Here is a 22,953-nt window from a genome sequence, read left to right as displayed (position 1 = left end):
CAGGTCGGGAGCAGAGGAGGCCGTTTGGCCGTCCGCCCTGTTATTTCGCAGGGTCTTTAGCCTGCACGGGAATGTCGGGTCGCTTTGGAGGGGATGCCGGCAGCGCTAATGCAGGGTGTTAGGCGTAGACACTAGTGAATAGGCTGCTGTCAGCGATTGATTTCCAGCAAGACTGCACTGCACTGCCGAATAGACTGGACTGGATGGCCGCCTCCGCCCCAACGGCGGATGATCTTCAATCAGATTGCCTGCTTGCCTGCTGTACATTTGTGCAAGAAACAGCAATTCGATATATCCGAGACATCAGGAGGCAAACATGTTGCTCCTGCCCATTCATCGATCACCATTCTTTAGGTAACACGATCTGTTCCATTCGACGGAGTCAACCGCCACGCAAACTACGGTAGTACCATTTACCTAAGCTGCAGGAACAGCAGCTGATTCATGCAGGCGCAGGGGGCTTAGGTGCTGTCATGCCGCTGGCTTGGTTCTCAACCCAACCATTTATTAAGAGGCACATAGCCAACACCTTGAGCGGTGTGATGTTGAGTTAGGCACACAACTTTAGGTGGCAAACTATACTACTACTACTAGCAGAGCATTCTAGGGTCTTTTATAAACAATCCATCATATCGCCACTCCCGCCAGCAGCCCAAGATTTTATTGCTTTTCCTTCCCTTCGCTTCCCAAAAAGAGCGTTGCAATGTGCATAGCACTCGTATCCACCTCGCATCCAGACTACGCACTTATCGTCCTCGACAACAGGGATGAGTACGTGCTGCGGCCTACCAGCAGGCCCAAATGGTGGACTCATCAAGATTCTGGAAATCAGGTCCTCTCGTCACGCGACTTGCAAAGGCGGGAGCGCGGCACATGGATGGGAGTGACCAAGTCAGGCCGCCTTGCCGTTCTCACAAACTTTCGCGAGACCATAGATGATACAGTGCATCCTGTTCATGGCATTCGAAGCCGCGGCGGCATGGTCACTGCCTGGCTCGGTGCGCCAAATGACGAGAGTCTGGACCAGTTCGTCACCAAGATGCTCGAGGGTGGCCTGGTGAAGGGCGTGGGCGGGTTCTCCCTGATCTGCGGCGATCTCAAGCCGAAAAGGAGCAAGGATGAGCTGAACGGGAACTGGGTCCAGGATCGAGAGGTCGAGCCATTGGTTATCATATCCAACCGCAGTGAGGCCGTCGACGGGGTACCCCGGATTGGCGGCATGAGAGGCGATGTCTGGGGCCTCAGCAACACGGTGTACGAGGAGCCCGCGACCTGGCCGAAGGTCAAGCTTGGCAGGCAGCTGCTTAAGGAAGCAATCGAAAAAGCCGTCGCGAGCGAGGCAAGCGAGAACGAGCTTTCGGAACTACTGTTCTCGGTCCTGGACCACGACACGCTACCCACGATCGCACGCCGGGCCAAGATGGATTTTGATGAACGACTGGACTCTCTAAAGCAGTCTATTTTCATTCCAGCGATTACCGACGAGGACAAGGAGAAAGACATGCTGTACGCAATGGAGCAGGGCAAGATGAAGGCGGCCTTCAACGAGATTGAAGATGAGGGCCATGAGGTCCTCGAGGCTTGCCGGCACGACGACGGTACACTGTTCGACAAGGGTGCATATGGCACCCAAAGGCAAACCATGATACTAGTGGATTGGGAAGGAAATGTGACTTACAAGGAACGGGCGCTGTTTGATGACCACGGTAATCCGGTCGAGCACGGGAAAGGCGATGTGACCTTCAAATATGCCATTGACGGATGGAACTGAAGCCTTTTGGAGGGCAATATTAGAGGCCAGTCGAATAGATGGTGATTGATGGGATTGGACGATACAGTGTTTACAATATAACATAGCTAGGAGAGCGTGAAAGGCATACGTTGGATGTTGGATGCCCCTGGGGTATTGCCTGGAATTGAGCAGCGATGATGCCTTCATAGACATCTGGGCATTTTTACTTCTTCAATTGACTGACATACGTATCACCACAAGAACTAGATGTATCTTGAATCCTCAAAAGTTGCCAGCTATTGGGGAATGACACACTCCTTGGGTGAGAATGTTTGCGGAATATCTCCGTCTAGGGCCACCCACTGAAGAAAGCTTGGCACTTTGCTGGCCAATTAAAACCAGCCGAGCTTGAGCATTTGATCCCTGTCAACAAAAGCAAGTGACGCCAACAGGCATCAGCTTCAAATTCAATCGAGCTTTCAATTCGAAAGACACAGTTCGAGCCCGTTTCTTGGCTACACAAGCACCCACGATCAAACCACCCTGCGCGATCGAAAAGGGACGCAGAAGCAGTCGCATCAACATTACCGACCATGAGATAGTGAATACCATCATTGTTGACCAGACACTCCCCTCACGATGTCGGTCAACACAAACTCCCTCCAGCTCTCCGACTACCTGGAGAAGCTGCCGGGCACCACCTTCAAGCGGCTCTACCAGCAGCCTTCGACCGCCTTCGCCATCTTCCGACGCATGCTCCCACACCTGGCCAAGACCATTGTCATGGCCATGCTGTACATTCCCACGCCCTTCCTGATATCCGACCTCGAAATCTGGGTCAAGCCCAACTCGAAGCGCCAGAAGGACCAGGCGCTCGCGACCTTGCGCAGCCTGCACATCATCCAGAGCGCCGGGCCCCAGTCCATGACCCTGACGACCAACTTCCGAAACAGTCTGCGGCTTGCCCTCGAAGGCGGCGGCGGCCACCATTCCTTTGGCGTGCCGTCCACGCTGCCTGTACCCTCCGACGTCGATCTGGCGCTCCTAGATCGGTATGCGCGAAAGAAGTGGGACGACATTCTACATTACGTGGTGAACTCGGTCGAGTACTCAGACATGCGCGAGAAGGATACGAGCGGCGGCGGGCCCAAGGCTTCCGTCAAAGAACTGCTCATTGCCGGTCGCCTTGTCGAGAAGCGAAGTGTGGCTACTATCAGTATCACACAGGCAGGCTTTACCTTCTTGCTGCAGGAGGCCAACTCGCAAGTGTGGACGCTGTTGCTGTTGTGGCTTGAAGCTGCCGACGCGGCTGGCGAGCGCGCCGGTATGGACAGCGTGGACATGCTATCGTTTCTATTTCTCCTCGCCTCACTCGAGCTGGGTCGAGGCTACAGTACAGATGCTCTGACCGAGCCGCGACGGAACATGCTGCCTTATCTAGTGGATTTTGGCCTGATCTACATCCCTCCGCATGATCATCAACAGTATTTCCCCACGCGGCTGGCCACGACACTTACGAGCTCCGAGTCCAGTTTGAGGTCTGTGTCGGCCGGCTTCTTGGCCGCCTCGGAAGGGGGCATATCAGACGCAGGGGACAAGAACGCGATCATCCTAGAGACCAACTTCCGTGTATATGCATATACATCATCACCACTGCAGATCGCAGTTTTAGCTTTGTTTTGCGAACTGAAGATGCGATTCCGCGAACTTGTATCGGGGAAGCTATCCAGGCAATCCATCAGGAAGGCCGTGGACATGGGTATTACTTCAGACCAGATTATATCCTACCTGGCAACACACGCACATGAACAAATGCACCGCTTGGCCGCTGCACAGAAGAAGCCTCTTCTCCCCCCGTTATTGTCGATCAGATTCGTCTGTGGCAGCTGGATACGGAGCGCATGAGTGTTTGCCCTGGTTTTCTCTTCAAGGACTTTGAGAGTGTGCGCGAATATGAGGATATGGCTAATTTCGCCGGCGAGATTGGGGTGCTCAAGTGGCGGAATGACAGGAAGGGCATGTTCTTCGCCAGCAAGGTCGAACAGATCAAGGATTTCAGTAAGTTCACTTCTCCTCCCTTCCCCTGCACCTATGTTGTTGAACGTGGCTGACCAGTGGCTCTCGTAGTGAAAAACCGGCGTAAAGCTGAGCAATAACTCAGTCCTCGGGCATATGAAAACGGGGAGGAGCATTCTGGTTAGATGGCATTGGTTTGGCGTTCTATGGTAAAATACTCTTCATTACGAGAGTCGAGTCCGATAACACGGTGCCGAGGAGCATACGGGGTGATATGATATCCAAGTAGACATTCAATTGATTAGTCGGTTCTTTCATGGTCTTAGGGGTTAGAAAAGAACAACGTCTAGTACGTACGCGTGTCATGGCGTACATTCCCTTCCAAATCCAGAGTGTGTGGAATGTTGAGAAGGGCATGGGTAAACAAATGGTTATTCGACTCGGATCATTCAATTGCTCTTTTGTTCAACATGGACTGTGGGCTAAACAGCTGGTTCTTCCACTGAAAATACTTCCTGCCAGTCCAGTCTCAGTGGCCTTCTTTACCAAAGTATGTAGGTGCCAAACATTGGGAAGGTGCCTGGGTCAGTGGAATACAAAATTGAGTTAGGGGAGCAGCAGGTCACTAAAAACTGGGCGATGCCTCTTCCAGTTCACATCTTGGGGAGATAGCTACAGGGACTTTACTTACATGGCTGTAGGTAGTCTCCTCACGTCCCATCTAGGTTGATTTCATTCTCGAGTCATCCAATCGAAATCCCAGACTCCAGGTCCAGAACAGCCGTGCTTCAAATCGTCATGGTCGCTGGTCGGCTGGATAAACTGGATCTGAATACACTGGATCTATTCAGAGTAACGTTGGTCATCCTCTGCGTCCTCTTTGCTGGCACTTTCAAGGCGTTTTGGCGTATCTTCACGCTTCATGTCAGTGCATACTGGGACCTCCTGAAGATATGGATTCCTTTCATCGCCGTCGTCCTCTGCGCTATCATACTCCGGGCGATACAATGGCCCATTCGCCACTTCGCCGAACCTCCATCGTCGGCAGTGCTGAACCATTGCAAGCCACTGGCATGATCAGTCACTCCCGCAAGGTGACGCCAACCGGCATCGTCCTACCCAAGTCACCAGCAGCGACCGCAGCTCACACGTCGCGCACAGCCATCCCCACCTTGTACTCTCAGACCAACAACGAGAACGTCCCCCCCAACGGCTCCAAGGAAAGCCTCAAGACCAGATACAAACCGTTTGGAAGCCTGCCCAAGTCGCGTACGCTGAACGTCTTCTCCAACTTGACGGCCTCTCTTTCCCGAGGCTCGTTGCCCAGCTTCAGCCGTACGCCCTCGATGTCATCCACGGCCGGTGCAGGCGGGAGAGCCGACCAGAGATCGCGTACAGCTTCCATCGCGTCGTCACAAGAAGCAGAGGTCGTCCATCCTCGCCATGTCACCGGCGCCCAGTCGTGCGAGTACTGGACAGGACGTTTCATGGCTTTGCAAGATCGCTTCCACTCGGAGATGCTACTCCCCGAGAACCTGACCACTCTGATCACAGCATATGCGGAGCGTTCCCATATTCTCCCTCCTCCTCCTCCTCCTCCTCATCCCCCTTCACGAACTGTCAATATCTCCACATCTTCATCCATCCCGAACCTGTCATATCCCAACACCAGAAGGCACAATCACACGTCTTCAATCTCGAGCCCCTCTTCGAACCGGGCTTCGCGAGATCTGGACGCCGCACTCCTTATGGACGAAGACAATCGAGCACGGAGAGTATTTCTTCATCTCGAAGCATTGTGTATCACGAAAGAAGCCAAGCAGAGCCTGCACACCTGGCAGCACAACTACGCAAGACGCATGGGCAAGGAGTGTCTCTTGCCTAAAGGCGAGTCGAGTAGGGGATGGGTTGGCCGTCTTCTCGGCAAGAACGACCATGGCAGCAAGAGGGGAAGTCTGATTGGTGTTTTCTGAATGATTTCGCCTTCGATGAGCTCTGCACAATTAACGAAGATACCACATTGTTTACCCCGAACTGATATTGGGAGGATGCGAAGTTGGGGCAAGGGGCTGTAAGATAGAATAGATCCAGGAAGGTCGATATGATTTTGGTTGTTTCAGGTCAAAAGGTGGACTTTATTGATAAATTATGAAATACCCTCACATGTCCATCGTCATTCATTCTATTCGCAGTGCCTATCATCCCCGTGTAAGATGTCAGCTAGTGGACCAAAGTCGTACGCCAACGTCGCAGATGATTGATAGATGTGTTTAGGAGACCATCGTACCATGTTGAGTACTCAAGGTTCGAATCATATGCTTGAACAATTCTTTATCTTCAGGATTCTATGTTGGGGATTTGTGAATGGAAGTTGACCAAGTCTTGTCACTGCCCTTCAATCCTTGTTACACTGTTGGCATGATCCACGTCAATGGGTGAAGAACTCCTTTCGAAACAAGTTTTCCTCGTTCAAATACTGGTAGGGGTATAAGACTCTAAATGTGCTTGTCCTTTATTCTATAGTGATTACATGCACAGCGTATTACATCTTACTACTAGGGCTTCGCCTCTTCGCCGTATTCCGTTTGGCGTCCAAGACCAGCGCGACGTGATGGCTCAGCGCGACGATCTCGCCTTGCTGGTCGAGGATGACGACCTCGAGGTCCTGCCGCCCGTTCCGGATCTGCTTGGCGCGGACGCGGACGAAGAGCCACTCGACGCCCTCGGCGGGCAGGGCCTTCTTGATGTCCAGATTCAGCAGCAGCGTCGGGTACCAGAACTTGGCCAAAGGCTGCTGCCTCTTGTTGTCGTCAGAGGCGGAGTTGCGGCGGCGGCGCGCATCCACTAGGCTCTCGATGACCTGCGGCCACAGGTCCGACACCAGCCCCAGGCTCGCGTCGGTGAACCGCGAAGCTGGGTCCGCGAACCGCACCCCACTCGTCGCACAGGCTGCCCGCCGCCTGCCGCCCGCCCCGCGGCAGGTAGATGCGCATCCGCTGGATCACCTTGCGGAACTCCGGGAACGGCTTTGCGGTCCACTCGGACCAGTGCGCGTCGGCGTCGTCGCCGCCGCGGCGGGTCAGCGCGGCGAAGTCGGACGGAGGTGGAGGTGGTGGCGGCTCCAGCTGCCAGTCCGTCTCGAAGGTGGGGCCGGATTCTGTCGCGAGGTTGGTGTGGGTGATGTAGGCCACTACTTCTTCCCTTTCCTTGTCGCTATCACTGTGGCTCTCTCCAGACGTCGGCGTCGGCGTCGGCTGCGACAGGGTCACTTGCACGGTGCTGGTCTGGCGGCCCAGCTTGACGTCGCGCACGCGCAGGGTCGCGGGGCCGGCCTGGGTCCGCCGCAGAAACTCGGCGTGCAGCGTGATGGCGTGCGGCTGGTTCCGGGCGGCCAGCGTGGTGCCGAAGTGCAGCGCCGCACACCGCAGCAGCACCGAGGTCACGACGCCGCCGTGCGGCACGCTGCCGACGCTCCAGGCCTCGTCGAAGGCGGCGCGGTAGGTGTGGGTGCCGACCTGCTGCACGGCGGTCGCGGCGGCGAAGGTGGGCGGAGGAGTGACTGCTGCTGGTCTTTGTTGAACCGACATGTTTTTGGAGGGGATGGGGTTTTCTTGTTGGTCGTCGCTGTGTGGATGGTCTGGATTTGAGAGGTAACTGACTGGTATAAGGGGTTCTTCTATGCAGTCGGTTAGAGATGTTGAGAGGGTACAAAGCTCCGGTAGACTGGACCTCGGCTGCCCCGCGCCATCGTTTAGGTTAAGCGTTCGATCGCCCGCAAGCACGCCAGTCTCGTCTCTAGTTTCCTGGGGCGCGACATGACTTCGACACGATAGCTTAATTGGACTTCGATATAAAACAATTAGTGAGATAATATCTCTATTCAACTCCTCTTGATTGAATTCTACTCTACTTTCAATCAACACTACGATGCATGCAGGACCATTAGAGTAGTGAGGACCATCCGGTAAGAACTCCTTGCGATCTTGGAGCCTGTGGATGCTGGCACCGTTGGTGTCGGCGAAGTCGCACTGCCGCCTCCCGTACTTGTCGGCGGCAGCATCACATTCTCCCGTGTACACGCATACGGGTTCCAGCCATATCCCGAGCACGCCTTGAGGCAGGCCGTCATATTGGCGTTGCTGTTCGGCTTTTCGGGCAGCAGGGACCCCAATATGCGCTGGGCGCACTGCCGCGCGCACCCGACACTCGCGCACGACACGTTGCGCAGCCAGCCCTCCGGATTGCCCAGTCCCGTCCACCAATGCGCGGCTTTGTCGTAAGGCGTCCACTGCGCGCTCGGGTCGCTGTTGTTGTTTCCCTTGATGTTGAACTCGGGCTGGTCGTACATGGATTCGCTCGGCGAATAATAGTCGATCGGCTTTCTCGGGTCATGAGCGGTGTTGAACAGGTTGTAGGACAGTTTGTACGGACCCCCGTCTGGGAGTGATCTTGGAGGCAGCGTGAAGTTGAAGTTCGTGATGTTGGTGGTCAGACAACCGGCCACGGAGCCTAGAGGCAGATAGTCAGTAGTCATGCGATGATGAGATTGAGGGGCGTAGTCATTCGCAGTGTCAGCATGTTTTACTACCGCTGCTACGCAGCTGGGCTGCATACATACAGTATGGCATCCAGTATTTCTTCGTTCCAGGCGGGTCCATGGGGGCGGCTTTGAGCCAGACCTCCATGTACGGCCAGTTGCAGTCTTTGTGATGCGTGATCTCGTTGCACGGGTCATGGGCACTGAGGTTGACGCTCACGAGTGTCGGCTCGCCAACGGTCACGGTCAATACCATGTCAAGGAGCGGGCCATCCTTGATATAGGCCAAGATCGGGGTGGCGAGGCACAAGAGACCAAATATCAGTAGTTCCGTCATCTCCGCTCTCAATGTATCCCGCCATGAAACACAGTACCTGTATCATTCATCATTGAGATGGTCGTTCGATAATCAAAAGATGTTTGTCTGCCTGGTGCTGCGGCTGAAGAAGTCTAATGGGGAAGCTCCAGGCCCCCCTGTCCCAAACCTCCCAATTCGCGTGTGAACCGCCCCCCGCAATCCCATGAGAGGTGTAAAATGCGACGCGAGAAATCCGGCCACAATTACTATAATAATAACAGGGTAACATTTTAGCGATCTGATAGACCTGATGTACACTAGCACCTAGGATTGATGAAGCGGTTCAAAGTGAACGGCGCAACGGCTGTAAGCCCTCTGCCCCTGTCCCTGCTTTGCAAACATCTTGCTCTTTGCCAGTCTTGTCAGCGCCGGGCTCATAAGGGATACGCCGTAACGGCAGAAGGCAGGACATGATATAATACCAGCTAGATCTTCATTGGCTATTCATTCGAGGCGGATGGGCAATTTATGCAATTGGCTGTAAGACGAGCCCCTCCAATGTCGGTCGTGGGTTTTGTTGGTGAGCGCTACGCGATGTCTCGGCCCACTGGTTGGTAGGGTCCAGGGAGTCTCGATCCTTGAAATGTCCAACGCACCCGACATTAGGGTTGAAGGATTCGATGTGCTTCTTCACCTACCTAAGCAGTCACTACTCAATGCCATGCAAGTCGCACTGATTCATTCGAGATACTTGAAATGCGCAGCAGTTGGAATGACGTATTTTGAAGGTGTGATAAGACCAGCTCACCAGCTGAGCTCTAAACTTGGAAGTGAGCAAAGGCTTGGCCTACAAAATCTCTCGGATTGGATTAGCGCTTACTTGGGCACTGAGCCCCTTTGGACTGGATAGCACAGCCACTTGACTAGATAAATAGTATGGGCACGTATACTCCTATACTCTGTATTTCCTGTTTAGGTCATAATCGCTTGAAAAGCATCGCCGTCGAATGGGCGAAAGTATGAAGATATAAGGCTACGGTATTACCTGCTTGTTTTTAAAACTATATTGCCCTCCATGCGGACTACCTCTTACATTTTCCTTACTGGGCATCCGAATCTTTCGAGCTTGTGACTATTGATAGATCAACACGCCAAATTGTATTCGAGGCAAGATGTCGGACGGACAGAAAGTCGATGGGTCTCTTTATTACTATGCCCCTGATGTAGGGGCAACCGACTTTTTCATGGCGGCTTTTATTGTGACGATGATCTTTCACCTCGTCCAATGCTGGTAAGTTAGGGTATTATCCTCAGAGTAATACGGCAATGACAGCTGATTCTTACTCGGGCATGGTAGGCGGTATAAATGCTTCAAAGTCACAGCGTTATATCCTTTCTGTGGTGCCCTGTTCACTGCAGGGTTCGCTTGCCGCCTCTATGAGACTAGACACTACGACAATATCCCCGTGTACATCGCATCCCAGTGCCTGATATACTTTGCCCCGTATGTTGACAACATGCTTTTTGACTTGGGGGTGAGATTGCCGAAACTGACGCGTTAATACCATACATCTAGGCCTCTCGTCGAACTTGCCAATTACCACATCCTTGGCCGTTTGCTGTACTATGTGCCATACTGCACACCAGTCCACCCTGGGCGGGTTCTCACTACGTTTGGTGCTCTTTCCTCCGTGGTTGAAATTTTAAACGCACTCGGCATCTCCTATATCGCCAAACCCAACGCCAATGCCGACATTCACCAGCTGGGCGATATCCTGACCAAAGTATCGCTCTTTCTGCAGATAGGGGTCATCAGTCTCTTCATCGCTCTGGCGACCACATTCTACGGTCGATGCCGCCAAGCTGGCGTGGCGAACCGCAACGTCTCGATGGTTCTGTGGACCCTCTACATCAGCTCGGGTCTCGTCCTGATCCGGACCGTCTACCGGCTCGTTGAGCACTTCAGCACCTCTCGCACGCAGCTCATGGATCCGAACCTCGACTGGAACAGTGTCAGCCCCATCCTGCGCTACGAGTGGTTCTTCTACGTCTTCGAGGCCGCGGTAATGCTCATCAACATGTTCCTGTGGAACGCTTTCCACCCCCGGCGATACCTTCCCGAGAGCTACCAGATGTACCTGGCCCAGGACGGCAAGACGGAGCTGGCCGGTCCCGGCTGGGAAAGTGGGCAGAACTTTTGGATCACCCTGATCGACCCCTTTGGCTTTATGCAGTGCGCCTTGGGCCGAGAGACGGATAAGAGACAGGGCAAGAAGAAGCCGTTTTGGGAGGACAATGGCTACGCTCGCAGCAAAACTCCCATTTAATAATACAGTATAAGCATCGTGGGCGGTATGGGTTGGTTATTACGTATACTTTGACGGCGGGTTAGAGACTTGGAATACTTTTCCTGCTTCTTATTAAGCTTGAATTTTAAACTATAATATTTATTTCATATTAACGAGCGCACTTGTATACCCCATAAACTGTCCAATACGCCGGAGATCAACATCTATAGGTGCATTATCGATTTTGACTCATAGCCATCCACAAACTGTGTTTGCAGCCATTTCTGATGATAGGGGATGGGTATCAAGTCTATGAAAGACCGGCCTACATGTACATGAATTATCCATCCGTATTCTGACCTATCTTCTGTCTGCTGCGCCCATGATGGTGGCAGGGCGATCTGCTAGTCGCGCAACGCTAGATCGGATCAGGAAATGTGGAAGGCCAAGACTTTTGCCGCCGATCTGACTGCATATCATCTCCACCCTAGTCCGAGCTGGGCTATAACTTGTACCCTTTCCGGGTTTCTGCAATAGTCGACCATCTCCGTCCATCCTCAGACACATTCGTTGTGTTCGTACAACCATCGTGCATCATCCAGTACGCCAAACATTGTCGACTTTGACACCTGTTGTCCACTTAGCCAAGTCTCCGTCTGCCCTGTGTGGGGTTCCTTTTGCTCGCTAATATGGATGCACCAACAACTTCAATCCGCCTTTATTGCTGGGAGTGTCAGAGACGCAGGCTCGAATGTGACTCTACACGCCCTGTATGCAACAAGTGCCGCCAGGCCGGTGTCGTGTGCCCCGGCTACGAAGACAAGAAACCCTTGAGATGGTTAGCTCCAGGAAGGGTGACGTCTCGAACCCGTAAACGCAAGACACCCACCTCCAAGGAGGATAAGGACAAGGACAAGGACTCTGCCATCAGTCTACAAGTGAAAGTCACGGCCGCCCTAGAGCGAGCAGTCCATGTGTCGGCCGAGTTGTACACTGGGTCCTTAATCCCAGTCATTCATCTCAGAGACGACGTATCGGAAGCGGTCCAATCCGCATGCTACTGCAAGTTGAACCCAATATTTGAGTGTAACACTACCTGTTTCCGGCTAACATCAAGTAACTCCGTAGTCAATATACGTATCTACCCGGCTATGCAACCTCTGGCCCATTTGGGCCCCAGTCCTTACATCAACCCTTTACCGTTGGAGGTGATGTGGGGGATCTCTGGACCCGTACGGCGTACCTTTATTTGCTTAGCTCTGGGCCATTATCTTCACCAGATACGGCCTCCCAAGGCGGAGAGGGTGGAGCTTTGGTATCGTTTCCATACCGAGAAGGGGTTGAGTCTCCGCGGTATTTCCGAGGAGGTTGTTCTCAAAAAGGATACTGGAGGACTTGACCAGACGGTGTACAGCATCTTGTGTCTTATGCTTATCGATGTAAGTGTCTATACGCCGTCAGACTACCACTCCACGTCTTATTTTGGTTGCACCTTGACCTATGTACCCCCCATGAACCACTCGACTAACCAAGTAGCTCTCCTATGGATCGCCACAGAATTGGCGTGTCCACTTCCTCGCGGCTATGAAAGCTTTGGCTTGTCGCGGAGGTATCAAGCAGCTTCATGAGAGAAAACGTCGCGATGCAGCCCACACTCAAATACTTTATGATGTAAGCTAGTTTAACTTGACTTCCACCACCCGTGCATGAGAATGCCTTTTGCTGAAGATACCGACAGCTTGGGAGTGTTGGCGAGCTCTACGAGCCCTCCCGAGGATTATCTCGTAACGACGCCGGAACTGGACTTCTTGGAGAAAGTCTATGGAAAGGGAGATTATCCGACTGTTCTCTGCCCGCCCTTCCTGTTCCTGATCATTAGCCAAATCAACCGGCTGCGGCTCCAGACAACACAACCACCGCAATTGCATGAATTCGACTCACCTTCGGCCCAGGACCTCCTATCGAAGATACTCACCTTCAACCCAGACGCGTGGGCAAGCCTCTACCCCGAGTCATACCAGCAGCTGTTCCTCCTCGCTCGTATCTACCACTCCGCCGTGGCACTCTACTGCATCTCAGCTCTGCGGAACCTGTTCCCCATAAGTTTCACGTACAACCTCTTCACACTGCGAGCCACGCACGCAGACGCTTTGTTTGGTCTCTTGCGAGAGGCCATCCAGTCCCCGAAGACCAAGCCGTGTCTCATGTGGCCGCTGAACGTCGCCGGTGTCGAGGCGGCCACGAGGTCCTTGTCGGAACGCCTCTTCGTCAAGGAGGCACTGGACGAGATAAGTCGGGCACTGGGGACCGGCTACCCTTGGTGGCCTGCTCGGCCATGCACAAGCTCTGGGACTCGGGCAAGACGGAATGGGATGATTGCTATGACAGGCCATATGCATTTCTTTCTTAGTGTTATGATATCTCGTTGTTTGCTTGTGGGAGTTTCCGTATTATAGTCATTTTGCTTGAGAAGGTAGAGGAATCCCACGGAGGCTTGCAACGACCGCTGGTCGGTCATGTTCGTCATATTTCAACTCGAGTTACTACAGCGTTACGCAACCCTCCAGACTCCTGCCAATAATCCAAGCTTTTCGTCATCGATCATTGGTGAATTCACGGGTGATGGGCCTCATCTACGCCGACGATTACGGCCCACGCAACAACTACTACATACGACACGATCTGTGGCTGAATCACGACCGCTGCTGGAAAGCATGGCTTATACATTTCTGAGGACAATCTCTGGTATTCCAAGTTATATTCACTGGCACATTACATACCTACGCCAAGATGCTATGCCCCAAAGCACATGGGCGGCTGCTTGCTTGGTCTCTGGGGATTAGTCAAGAAGCATGCCAGGTCCTACATGATCAGGAAACAGCGGATCCAGGCTCATGCCTTAAATCCAACATAGCATGTAATGGATTGTGACATGAACACGGTTGCCGCCGCCGATCGTCTCTGCTTTTGGTGCCACAGGAGGGGGCGGCCGCAGCATAGGAGGCGCTTTATTCCAGACGAGGCCCTCGTCTATCGGAGGTAGCCGCGGAGCCCGCCAAGTGTGTAGGCGTTGCCTCCGGGTGCCGAGGCGTCGCTGCCATGGGCGGAGAGGCAGATGAGGCGGTGGCGAGCCCTCGCGGGCTAGAATACGGGCCAACTGCTCGGTGATGACGAAGTGGTTGCTCCTCAGGGGGTTAGGATGATCACCGATGTGGCTATTGTTGCTGGTGTCGCTTCCGTGGGCCTGGATTGTAGGTGCCTCCGAGCCTTGCTGACCGCTGGGGCCCGAAATGGCGTTACGTCGTCCCTGCTGTAGCTGTGGGAGATGGCCAAGAGGATGCACCTCGTCCTGGGAAGGGGCTGATAGGACGCTCGGGCTGGCCGAGACAGCTGTTTCGCTCCGTAAACGATTAGGTCGGCCCATCACTGACTGAGCGTCTCCTGTTTGTTCCCCCGGTGGTGCGGTTGATGACACATCCTGCGCCATTTCTTATGAGACCGCTTCCTTGGGGTCACCCCTAGAACTATCAACTGTTTCTTCCTGCTCCTGGTCAGGGCCGTCAGTGTCTCTGAGATGTTCAGACATTTTTGCGCGTGCTAGGTTGTGCAAATAACGGAGGTAAACGGTCGATATTATATATGAGTCATGAGCTTATCCTTATAAAACCTCACTATTCCGCCCTAGCGGTTAGTTAATATATTCGTGATGATGCTAGAGCTCCAACTAGCCTGTTTCTTAGTCAGAGGGAGTCCTTTGCTAGATTCAGGCCAGTGCTTCGTATTTTATTAGTAAAAATAATAGGCTTATTTATGAAAAGTACAGCTTTGTCTTAGCATCAACATAAATCAGTATAGTTACATGGGCTGACAGTCCCAGCGTTACACACTTTCCTTTCGACTCATGCTAACCTTAGCACACTACCACAGACGTTATTATGCGTTCTTGCATTTGCGAACTACACCGGAATCCAGATATGTTTACCCGGGATGTTAGCAAGTGCCTTGTTGTTGGCCCAGAGGACGGACCGGTGGTCAGATCCAAAGGATTCGCCAAGGGCATGCTTGGAACCGAGTTCAAAGTAAGGCATAACCGCTTAGGGGGCCGCCGTCCCCGACGGATGTTACTGCTGCGACTGATGGTACTATACGATATGGGCCTGCGGTCATTGCACTTTGGCTGTGTTCGGTGCGCTGTGGGCAAACCATCTTTGTGTAAGGAAACCCCCTCACATGCCAGATCCCAGTCGCAAACCTGCCCGGATGAGGTAAAAGCATCATCATTGACAACCTGGTCAACTCTGAGTAGTGTTCCGCGTGCACGGCCTGAGACGAGGACACAGAAGTGGCATTTTGCCGAATAGTTGGTCAAATAGTTGAAGAGGATCGGCTGCGGGAAACGAAGAGCCTCGGTCAGAGGCAGGGGTCCGTTCACTTGGTTAAAAAGACAAGTCAGAACCAAGTAATGCAGGTTCCCCATCTCTTAGTCTCTGATCACTAGTACAAAGGCTTAATAATGAAGAGAAACAATGAAGGTTAAAGCATAATAGACAATGGCATTCACCTTCATTGTTAGCAGATGGTATATGTGGCGTGAATTTCACCACCCTTAATGGCGAATCAAACTACCAAGACCCTTACTGAATTTCATCCACAACAAGTACACCATCACACCATGCCCAAATACCTTAGTTCCTCTCACCAACCAGATCTCACAAAAGCTGCCATCGTTGGGACAGCAGCAGCCGAGAGGGTGGTCGAGCCATTCGAAGTCATCAAGTGGCAGATAGGAACCAAGTTCAAGTACTGGCATACTCCCGGGGAGACGACGGCAGCCACAACGGCCAGGATAGACCCTGTTTCTGTGGGCAGTACTTCGTGCGCTGGGCCTGTAGTCATTGGATCAAACTGCCCGTTCGATGCGGGCAGAGCGTCTCCCCGACCACTGGCAAGCCCGTGATCTGCAAGCGCAGAGGCATGGCTGCCCTGGAGGTTGTCATGGATTCTATCTCATGCATCAGGAGTGCGATGATTGCACGGCTCTGACCAAGGATGCAAATGCAGAGACATGGTCAGGTCCAGAATAACATAATGTCTCATTCATACATGAACTGTCTGTTGCCGTGGTGAATTCACCATTTTTTATATATGAACGGTTCAACATGATACAAGTCGAGCGGAAAGATATACATGGCCTATCGATTAATGAAGATATGTTACTAAAAGAAGCATTGCACTGTCTTATGGGGCATCATATGTAAGTTAACATTGAAACGGAGTTACAAATTTGCAAAAGCAGAGAGCATGTTTCGAGGAGATACAGGCTCTTGTCCGTATAGTGAAAGTGAGATTAGCGACTCCACTTTCGTTAGTACCGTCATTGAATGGTGAGTGACCTTTTATTAACAATAGCTAACTATAAGATACATGTTTGCCCTTATCTGTATGACGGCGGAGCATTGAGGGATTATCCTGTTCTAGGAGATGTAGTTATGCTGTGGCATTCTTCAGAGAATTCTAGCTACCCAACACCCCGATAAGAGCATGTGTAACCCCTTCTAACATGTTTATGCATGTCTCCTTCGGAACCTGAGCGGGCGAGCCCGAGCAGACCCATTGCTTGATGCAGTTCTAGTTGTCAAGGGGCTGGGGCTCGATGAGGATGGTGGTATGTCGGGTGTTGCCGATGGCTTAGCCGTGATTTCGGGCTCCGTTGGGGATGCTGAATTCGTAGGTGATGGCGACGTGGACGCCGGCGTCACTGGCACTCCAGATGCCGAACTGGCAGTGCCGGTATTCTCCGGTGCTGCGGGTTTACCCATGATTGACGCATAGTGAGCTGCGACACTGGGAGGAAACACAGCAAGGTCCTTCTCTTCCCATTGGACCGTCACTTGGTCGTGTTCGATCCATATGTTAGAGAGTGTGGTGTAGATGTCGGCCGTGGATATGTTCGGGTCCAGCAAGAAGGGCATGGGTGTGGTGACAGACGACGTGCATATCCACTGGGGGTCCAGCTCAGCTGTAGAGAAGCCGCTGTGTCACGCGAATTAGCTCGTATCGCAGCATCATTATCGGCGCAGGAGAAGTCATTCATATACACACCTTTGACAGCAAGCACCAGTCCATCTTGTCTTGCCACCATCAACACGGGATGTGGAGGAGACGATGCTCATCTGCTTTGGACACACGCCCGGACTGAACGTTGGATAGTTGTTCGTATACTGCGGAGGATTGCACTTCGTGAACGATGGGTCAATCCAGCCGCTGCTCGGTGGGTTGGTGCTGGTACCACCAATTGGCGTAGGGGATGCGATGAAGACGGCGTAGCGGTTGGCGCACCCTGGCGGTGGTGTAAAGACCGTCGTTAGCGCTGCCACGACATCGTTCGGGATGCCCGCCATGGTGGTTTGCGGTATTGATTTCCTGAGACGTGGTATTTGGATGAGGATAAGGATGAGGATGAGGATGGAGGTGTAGTTGTTTTTAGAGGCAGCACGGTACACGAAGATGAGGAGAAATGCGGGTTGACGCCCGATAGAAGTGTAGGCACGACTTGCAGGTTATTGGGAAGAGCCAATCCACATGACGTCGCACTCCCTGTGGTGGCTGGCAACGCGCCTGCCTTCATCACACAACGCGACTGCTCCATGTTTCAGTCGAAAAAGATCCAAGATCCCTTGATTCATCGTACATGACATGAATTCGACGATTATCGAAGACTCGTTTGCGATAATTAATTACAACTTGCCTCCTTCTCTTATGCGCGTATAGGCGTAATGCCAACCTTCACGCTTCATGTCCTCTCGAACCTTGTAGTTCTCCTCGCCAATCCTCAGGACATCCTTATCCAATTCAACGATGTTCATGCCCTCCGCGCGGCCCATCCTACCCACCGAGCCCATATGTGGGAGAGCGAGCTGACTTAGGCCGGCAAAGTTGGTCTTCTCTCCCTTTTCGGCGGGCCCACCGGCGTTGACGAAGATGACGGCGCACGTGTTCTCGAATGCGCGAGTGACGACCGCGCTATTCAGGAATTCGGCCTCGCCATTATTATTCAGGTCCCAGCCTTCGTCATTGACATCTTTCATGGTCCAAAAAGATGGCACGCAGATGATCTCAGCGCCGTCCGAGATGAGCTCCCGGAAGGCCTCGGGGAAGGCGAGATCCCAGCATGCGACCATGCCTACACGACCCAAGGGCGTATCAAACGCCTCGTGCGGGTCGTGCGCCGACGAGACCAAGTGATGGCGCTCGGGATGCCAGAGATTCTTCTTCTGGTATCTTCCTACAACATCACCGCTAGACGAGATGAAATACGCCACGTTGAGCATGGACGGCCCCTCGCTCGACGTGCTGCTGTTGTCGTCGGCGTGGACTTCCACGATAGTTCCGGGCAAGATGCAGATGCTGAGCTCCTTGGCAAGCGCCTGATACTTGTCTAGGTACTTCATGGACTCTGTGCACGACTGCCGAAATTGGGGGTCGTCAGGCACCCATGATGTCAAGTGGTACTCGGGCAGCACGGCTAAATGGCAGCCCTGCTTCGCCGCATCCTTGATGAAGGATATCGCCTTGGCAAAGTTCTCAGCTGGAAAGACGGGCTTTGCGAGACGTTAGCAATACGTATCGATACGTTGGTAACTCACTCAAGTAACCTGAGTGACGTCAAACGGCCCGAAGCTCCTGAACACCCCGAGCCTCCTCGCGGATATGGCAGCATACCTGAGGATGTAGTTGGATAAGAGCGACTTTATATACAGGTGCCATGACGAGAAGAAAGAAATGTATACTACTAAGAGACAGTGATATGGCACAAGTCTTGGCGTTCATATGTCAAGCCTCCATCTCAAATATTATCCATCGCAATATGGCGCGATGAGGGGTCTGGATTATGGAATGGTTCGTGGGGTCCCGACTCCCGGACTGATGGGAACGCGGGGTGCGGCTGTCGAGGCTGACCCGGCTGTCGGTACCGAGCAGCCGCGAGGGGCCTGTATCCATGTAATTTGCATGCCACACTGGTACATGTCGATGGCATGAGAAGCGCAAGACGGTTTGCTGGACCTTTCGACTCCGGCTCGATTCTGGCATGGTCGCCATACGACCTGGCAATTGGACAACACTGGATATGTATTACTTACTGACGTCTGTACAGAATCATGTCGGCATTTTCTTTCAACAGCTTCCCCTTTCTTCGCTTTCACCGTTGAGAAACTAGGGGTCTATCTACTGTTAGTAATGCGACCAAAACACGGTGATAAGTCGGTATGGTATGTACAGGCTATGCTGCAGTACTAAGGGTGCAAGCGGCAGTCGGTGCATCAGATTATCTAGATCCGATGGACCCCTGGGAAAAGTGCATTGGTCAGCGATAAAAACCAGGCCTTTTTAGGTTAAGCTTCAATTGCGTGATTCTGTCCGCGAGCTTTTGCGACGCCGTTTACTCATCCATTGTCCACAATAACTTTTCGAGCCTCGATGAAGAAATGGCATGTCACCCATTCACCGGGGATTGCGATGGCGCAATCGCCCTCCATCGTAAAAAAAGTGGCCGTATTCGGCCGTGACTATGAGTAGGTCCAGTTTTATCTATTCGCTTTCTCCTGCCATCATGAACTTCCTCTTTCCCTTTGGTATCTATACTCGAGGTTTCAAGTATCGCTTCACGGTTGCGCCTCACAAAAGTCCAAGACTTGCGCCCGTTTGAGGATCGAACACTTCAGACGTCTTCGGCAATAAATCTACCGTGTTTCTATTCATTCCTTTCTCTTGTCGTTGATCTTTGTCGTTTGCCTGTACAAGTAGCCCCGCGAGTGAACTGTTGTTTCCCGGAATCGCCAGAATGCAGTTGAAGCAGCAGGAGAGCGGTGCGCCTACCGACCGCGTCCCTACCACCGACAAGATGGACCAACGTAACGAGTTCACCAAGCAGTCCTCCAGCCTGCCTTTTGGCCAGCCTGTCGCTCTGTCCTCGATCTCGGGTCCTACCTACGTGACCAGCCAGCTGCTGGTTCAGCAGATCGCATACAAGCTCTCCGACAAGATCTTCTCTTACTCGCCCGAGACCTTCGACCTCGACGTGGCTGTCAAGAGCTGGAGCAAGAACAACGACCAGAATATTCATGGCTATAACACCAATGTCGTGCCCCTCCAAACCCGTACCGGCGCCGGCGCATTTGCGCTCGGGTACATATCTCTAAAGACTTTAACTTGAGCAAGCGACATATCCCCCAGACTCTGTTGGCGCCATCCCTGAGTCTACGCAGCTTGCGCTCGTCTCTGGACCAGCTGGCTCTGCTGTATGGTGTGGCCAGCCCCTTCGTCGCCCACATTGCTGCGGCAGATTACTCTAGCAACAGCGGACTTGTCCCTGAGTACGGTTCCGCCATGCAGCTGGCCGAGGAGCTTGGCCTTGGTCTGGTATCCAGCTCTTCCGCATACGAGGCACAGCACATGTCGCTGTTCGCTACGTTAATGGCCAAGGTTCTTCCTACACTTCACATCTACGATGGCGTCCGCACTTCCCGCGAGACCACCCGCGTCATCGACGCTCTGAGCGAGGCCGGCGTTTCCACGGTATACAACACCGTGTCGGCAGCAGCTGATGCCTTGAACCAACGCCTCGATTCGGCCGGCAAGGTTGTTGAGCTACTGAATTCGTTCAATGGCGAACTTGGTACCGAATACGAGCTTTTCGAGTATAGCGGCCACAAAGAGGCCGAGACTGTTGTTGTTGTTTTCGGTAGCGTTGAGTCCCAGTTAGCCAAGCAAGTGGTTCAGGATCTGTCGGACAAGGGCTTCAAGATTGGTGCCGTGAGCGTCCGAGTCTACCGACCTTTTGTTGAAGAAGCATTCCTCAAGGTCCTTCCTGCTTCAGCCAGCGGTATTGTCGTCCTTGGCCAGGTGCACGATGCGTCGGCTGTTACCGATGCCTCCGTCCAGTCTACTCTCTACTCGGATGTTTTTACCTCTGTCTCTTTCACTGACAAGTGGACATCCGCACCTACTGTGATCGATGCCAAGTATGCCGCCGCAGACATTTTCTCGCCTACTACATTTACTGCTTCCATCCTCAAGGCAATCGGTAAAGATGTCCCGGCCCACAAGAAGACTCTGCTTCCCCAACTGGAAAATGTTGCCCAGTATGTCTTCTGGGATGTGGATGACTCCGTGTCTCTGAACGCACCCATGGTTGTTGGCAATTTGCTCTCTCGGGATTCCAGCCACAACGTCTTCGTCAACGAGACTCATGACAACTTGGTTCAGGGAGGCGTTGTTCGAACAGACTTGAGGTCGTCTAAGAAGTCCATCGATGCCCCATACGCAATCGAAGAGGCTGATGTCGTCTTCGTTGGCGACGAGAAGTTGCTTAAAGAAGTTGCCACTTCGCAAATTGTCAAGTCTGGTGGCAAGTTAGTGCTGAAGCTGCCGAACTTCAAGGACGAAGACGTCGAGAAGCGAGTCCCGGATGCCGTTCGTACGGATGTCCAAGCTAGAGGCATCGAGCTTCATATACTGGATTCGGCTCCTTCGACCGCTTTCGAGCATGACAAGAATGTCGCCAGACTGCTTGTCGATCTCACTTTTCTTCGAGTGGCTCGTCCTGATCTCAAGTCGGAGACCTTACAACAGTTGGCCACCCAGGAGGGCAACGCCGTTGCTTTGCAGGAGTGCAACGACGCTCTGGACAAATGCCTTATCAAATTCGAAGTCCCCGAGACATGGGCCGAGACCACCGGCGAGGCATCTGCTCCTCTTCCCACTTCTGCGAAATCCAGCAGCTTTGTTCCCTTCGAGAAGGAGAACGTGGAACAAGACATTCAGACCGGCACTTGGACTTCCGCTGCAAAGGGTCTTCTGTTTAAGGAAGCTTACGGAACCGAAATCAGTCTGCGACCTGAACAGACGGTCAAGACTTACACCATCTCGGTCAAGGAGAACCGCAGACTGACTCCTGCGACATATGACCGCAACATTTTCCACATCGAGTTTGACCTGGGCAACTCCGGCCTTACGTACAAGATCGGTGAGGCACTCGGTATTCATGCCGACAACGACCCAGAACTGGTGCAGGAGTTCATCGAATCATATGGTCTCAATGGCGACGAGCTTGTACAAGTACCCGGCCGAGATGGCGACTTTATGGAGACTCGCACCGTGTTCCAGTCATTGATGCAGAACATCGACATCTTCGGAAAGCCACCCAAGAGGTTCTACGAATCCCTGGCCGAATTCGCTAGCGATGAGATTGAGAAGAAGAAACTGCAGGGACTTGGTTCTCAGGAAGGCGCTGATGAGTTCAAGAAGCGCAACGAGGTCGATACCCTGACATATGCCGATATCTTGGAAGAGTTCCGTTCTGCCCGTCTCAGCTTCACCGACATGGTCCGCCTCGTTGGTCCGCTCAAGCGTCGTGAATACTCCATCGCTTCAGCACAGGCCGTCACCCCCAACGCGGTCGCACTCATGATCGTCGTTGTCAACTGGGTCGATACCAAGGGACGTGACCGATACGGCCAGGCGACCCGTTACTTGAGCCGTCTCCCGGCTGGCAGCACCATCACCGCATCGGTTAAGCCATCTGTCATGAAGCTGCCCACTCGCGATGATGCGCCGCTTATTATGGCCGGTCTTGGCACTGGTCTGGCTCCATTCCGCGCCTTCGTCCAATACCGCGCCATGCAGAAGGCCCAGGGCAAGGAGATCGGTGAGATTCTTCTCTACCTCGGATCTCGTCACCAGCGTGAAGAGTATTTGTATGGTGAGGAGTGGGAGGCCTACGTTGACGCTGGCGTCATCACTCTACTCGGTGCTGCTTTCTCGCGTGACCAGCCGCAGAAGATCTACATTCAGGACAGGATGCGGCAAACTATCAACAACATCGTCAAGGCGTACATCACCAACGAGGGCTCATTCTACCTCTGTGGCCCGACTTGGCCTGTGCCTGACGTGACTGAGGTTCTGCAGGAGGCGATTGAGACCGAAGCCCGCACCAGCGGTAAGAAGGTCGACTCCAAAAAGGAGATTGATAGGCTCAAGGAGGAGGGCCGTTACGTACTCGAAGTTTACTAGACTTGACTTT

The 22,953-nt window shown here is 53.0% G+C and overlaps 12 protein-coding genes across 12 annotated transcripts; 7 read left to right on the top strand and 5 right to left on the bottom strand.

Moving 5' to 3' along the window:
- Window positions 1-703: 703 nt before the first annotated feature.
- Window positions 704-1,771, top strand: PG994_014738 (uncharacterized protein; the record flags this gene model as incomplete). The annotated part of the gene is made up of 1 exon (XM_066866147.1): window positions 704-1,771. One exon carries the CDS (start codon window positions 704-706, stop codon window positions 1,769-1,771), a length of 1,068 nt encoding a protein of 355 aa, XP_066707823.1.
- A 600-nt stretch (window positions 1,772-2,371) lies between these two features.
- PG994_014737 (RNA polymerase II transcription factor B subunit 2-like protein) lies at window positions 2,372-3,888 on the top strand (the record flags this gene model as incomplete). Its single annotated transcript, XM_066866146.1, has 3 exons — window positions 2,372-3,491; window positions 3,569-3,790; window positions 3,860-3,888. 3 exons carry the CDS (start codon window positions 2,372-2,374, stop codon window positions 3,886-3,888), a joined length of 1,371 nt encoding a protein of 456 aa, XP_066707822.1.
- An 867-nt stretch (window positions 3,889-4,755) lies between these two features.
- On the top strand, window positions 4,756-5,721 carry PG994_014736 (uncharacterized protein; the record flags this gene model as incomplete). The annotated part of the gene is made up of 1 exon (XM_066866145.1): window positions 4,756-5,721. The coding sequence occupies one exon, from the start codon at window positions 4,756-4,758 to the stop codon at window positions 5,719-5,721; it is 966 nt and encodes a 321-aa protein (XP_066707821.1).
- Window positions 5,722-6,290: 569 nt separating this feature from the next.
- Window positions 6,291-7,335, bottom strand: PG994_014735 (uncharacterized protein; the record flags this gene model as incomplete). Its single annotated transcript, XM_066866144.1, is given in 2 exon segments — window positions 6,291-6,661; window positions 6,681-7,335. 2 exon segments carry the CDS (start codon window positions 7,333-7,335, stop codon window positions 6,291-6,293), a joined length of 1,026 nt encoding a protein of 341 aa, XP_066707820.1.
- A 335-nt stretch (window positions 7,336-7,670) lies between these two features.
- Window positions 7,671-8,622, bottom strand: PG994_014734 (uncharacterized protein; the record flags this gene model as incomplete). The annotated part of the gene is made up of 2 exons (XM_066866143.1): window positions 7,671-8,257; window positions 8,367-8,622. 2 exons carry the CDS (start codon window positions 8,620-8,622, stop codon window positions 7,671-7,673), a joined length of 843 nt encoding a protein of 280 aa, XP_066707819.1.
- A 1,133-nt stretch (window positions 8,623-9,755) lies between these two features.
- PG994_014733 (uncharacterized protein) lies at window positions 9,756-10,910 on the top strand (the record flags this gene model as incomplete). Its single annotated transcript, XM_066866142.1, has 3 exons — window positions 9,756-9,874; window positions 9,941-10,087; window positions 10,160-10,910. 3 exons carry the CDS (start codon window positions 9,756-9,758, stop codon window positions 10,908-10,910), a joined length of 1,017 nt encoding a protein of 338 aa, XP_066707818.1.
- Window positions 10,911-11,515: 605 nt separating this feature from the next.
- On the top strand, window positions 11,516-13,282 carry PG994_014732 (C6 zinc finger domain protein; the record flags this gene model as incomplete). The annotated part of the gene is made up of 3 exons (XM_066866141.1): window positions 11,516-12,310; window positions 12,520-12,542; window positions 12,610-13,282. Coding segments are annotated over 3 exons (1,491 nt in total), but the record flags the coding sequence as incomplete, so codon positions are not given.
- A 488-nt stretch (window positions 13,283-13,770) lies between these two features.
- On the bottom strand, window positions 13,771-14,358 carry PG994_014731 (uncharacterized protein; the record flags this gene model as incomplete). The annotated part of the gene is made up of 1 exon (XM_066866140.1): window positions 13,771-14,358. The coding sequence occupies one exon, from the start codon at window positions 14,356-14,358 to the stop codon at window positions 13,771-13,773; it is 588 nt and encodes a 195-aa protein (XP_066707816.1).
- A 1,185-nt stretch (window positions 14,359-15,543) lies between these two features.
- On the top strand, window positions 15,544-15,828 carry PG994_014730 (uncharacterized protein; the record flags this gene model as incomplete). Its single annotated transcript, XM_066866139.1, has 1 exon — window positions 15,544-15,828. One exon carries the CDS (start codon window positions 15,544-15,546, stop codon window positions 15,826-15,828), a length of 285 nt encoding a protein of 94 aa, XP_066707815.1.
- A 607-nt stretch (window positions 15,829-16,435) lies between these two features.
- PG994_014729 (uncharacterized protein) lies at window positions 16,436-17,272 on the bottom strand (the record flags this gene model as incomplete). The annotated part of the gene is made up of 2 exons (XM_066866138.1): window positions 16,436-16,904; window positions 16,974-17,272. The coding sequence occupies 2 exons, from the start codon at window positions 17,270-17,272 to the stop codon at window positions 16,436-16,438; spliced, it is 768 nt and encodes a 255-aa protein (XP_066707814.1).
- Window positions 17,273-17,608: 336 nt separating this feature from the next.
- PG994_014728 (carbon-nitrogen hydrolase) lies at window positions 17,609-18,638 on the bottom strand (the record flags this gene model as incomplete). The annotated part of the gene is made up of 2 exons (XM_066866137.1): window positions 17,609-18,472; window positions 18,594-18,638. The coding sequence occupies 2 exons, from the start codon at window positions 18,636-18,638 to the stop codon at window positions 17,609-17,611; spliced, it is 909 nt and encodes a 302-aa protein (XP_066707813.1).
- A 1,075-nt stretch (window positions 18,639-19,713) lies between these two features.
- On the top strand, window positions 19,714-22,943 carry PG994_014727 (uncharacterized protein; the record flags this gene model as incomplete). Its single annotated transcript, XM_066866136.1, has 2 exons — window positions 19,714-20,057; window positions 20,087-22,943. The coding sequence occupies 2 exons, from the start codon at window positions 19,714-19,716 to the stop codon at window positions 22,941-22,943; spliced, it is 3,201 nt and encodes a 1,066-aa protein (XP_066707812.1).
- Window positions 22,944-22,953: the final 10 nt, after the last annotated feature.

Source organism: Apiospora phragmitis, assembly GCF_038363925.1.
Source record: "Apiospora phragmitis strain CBS 135458 chromosome Unknown utg000014l:1.0-1827420.0:1.0-1829600.0, whole genome shotgun sequence".
Taxonomy (NCBI): domain Eukaryota; kingdom Fungi; phylum Ascomycota; class Sordariomycetes; order Amphisphaeriales; family Apiosporaceae; genus Apiospora; species Apiospora phragmitis.
This window is presented reverse-complemented; position numbering and strand designations above follow the sequence as displayed.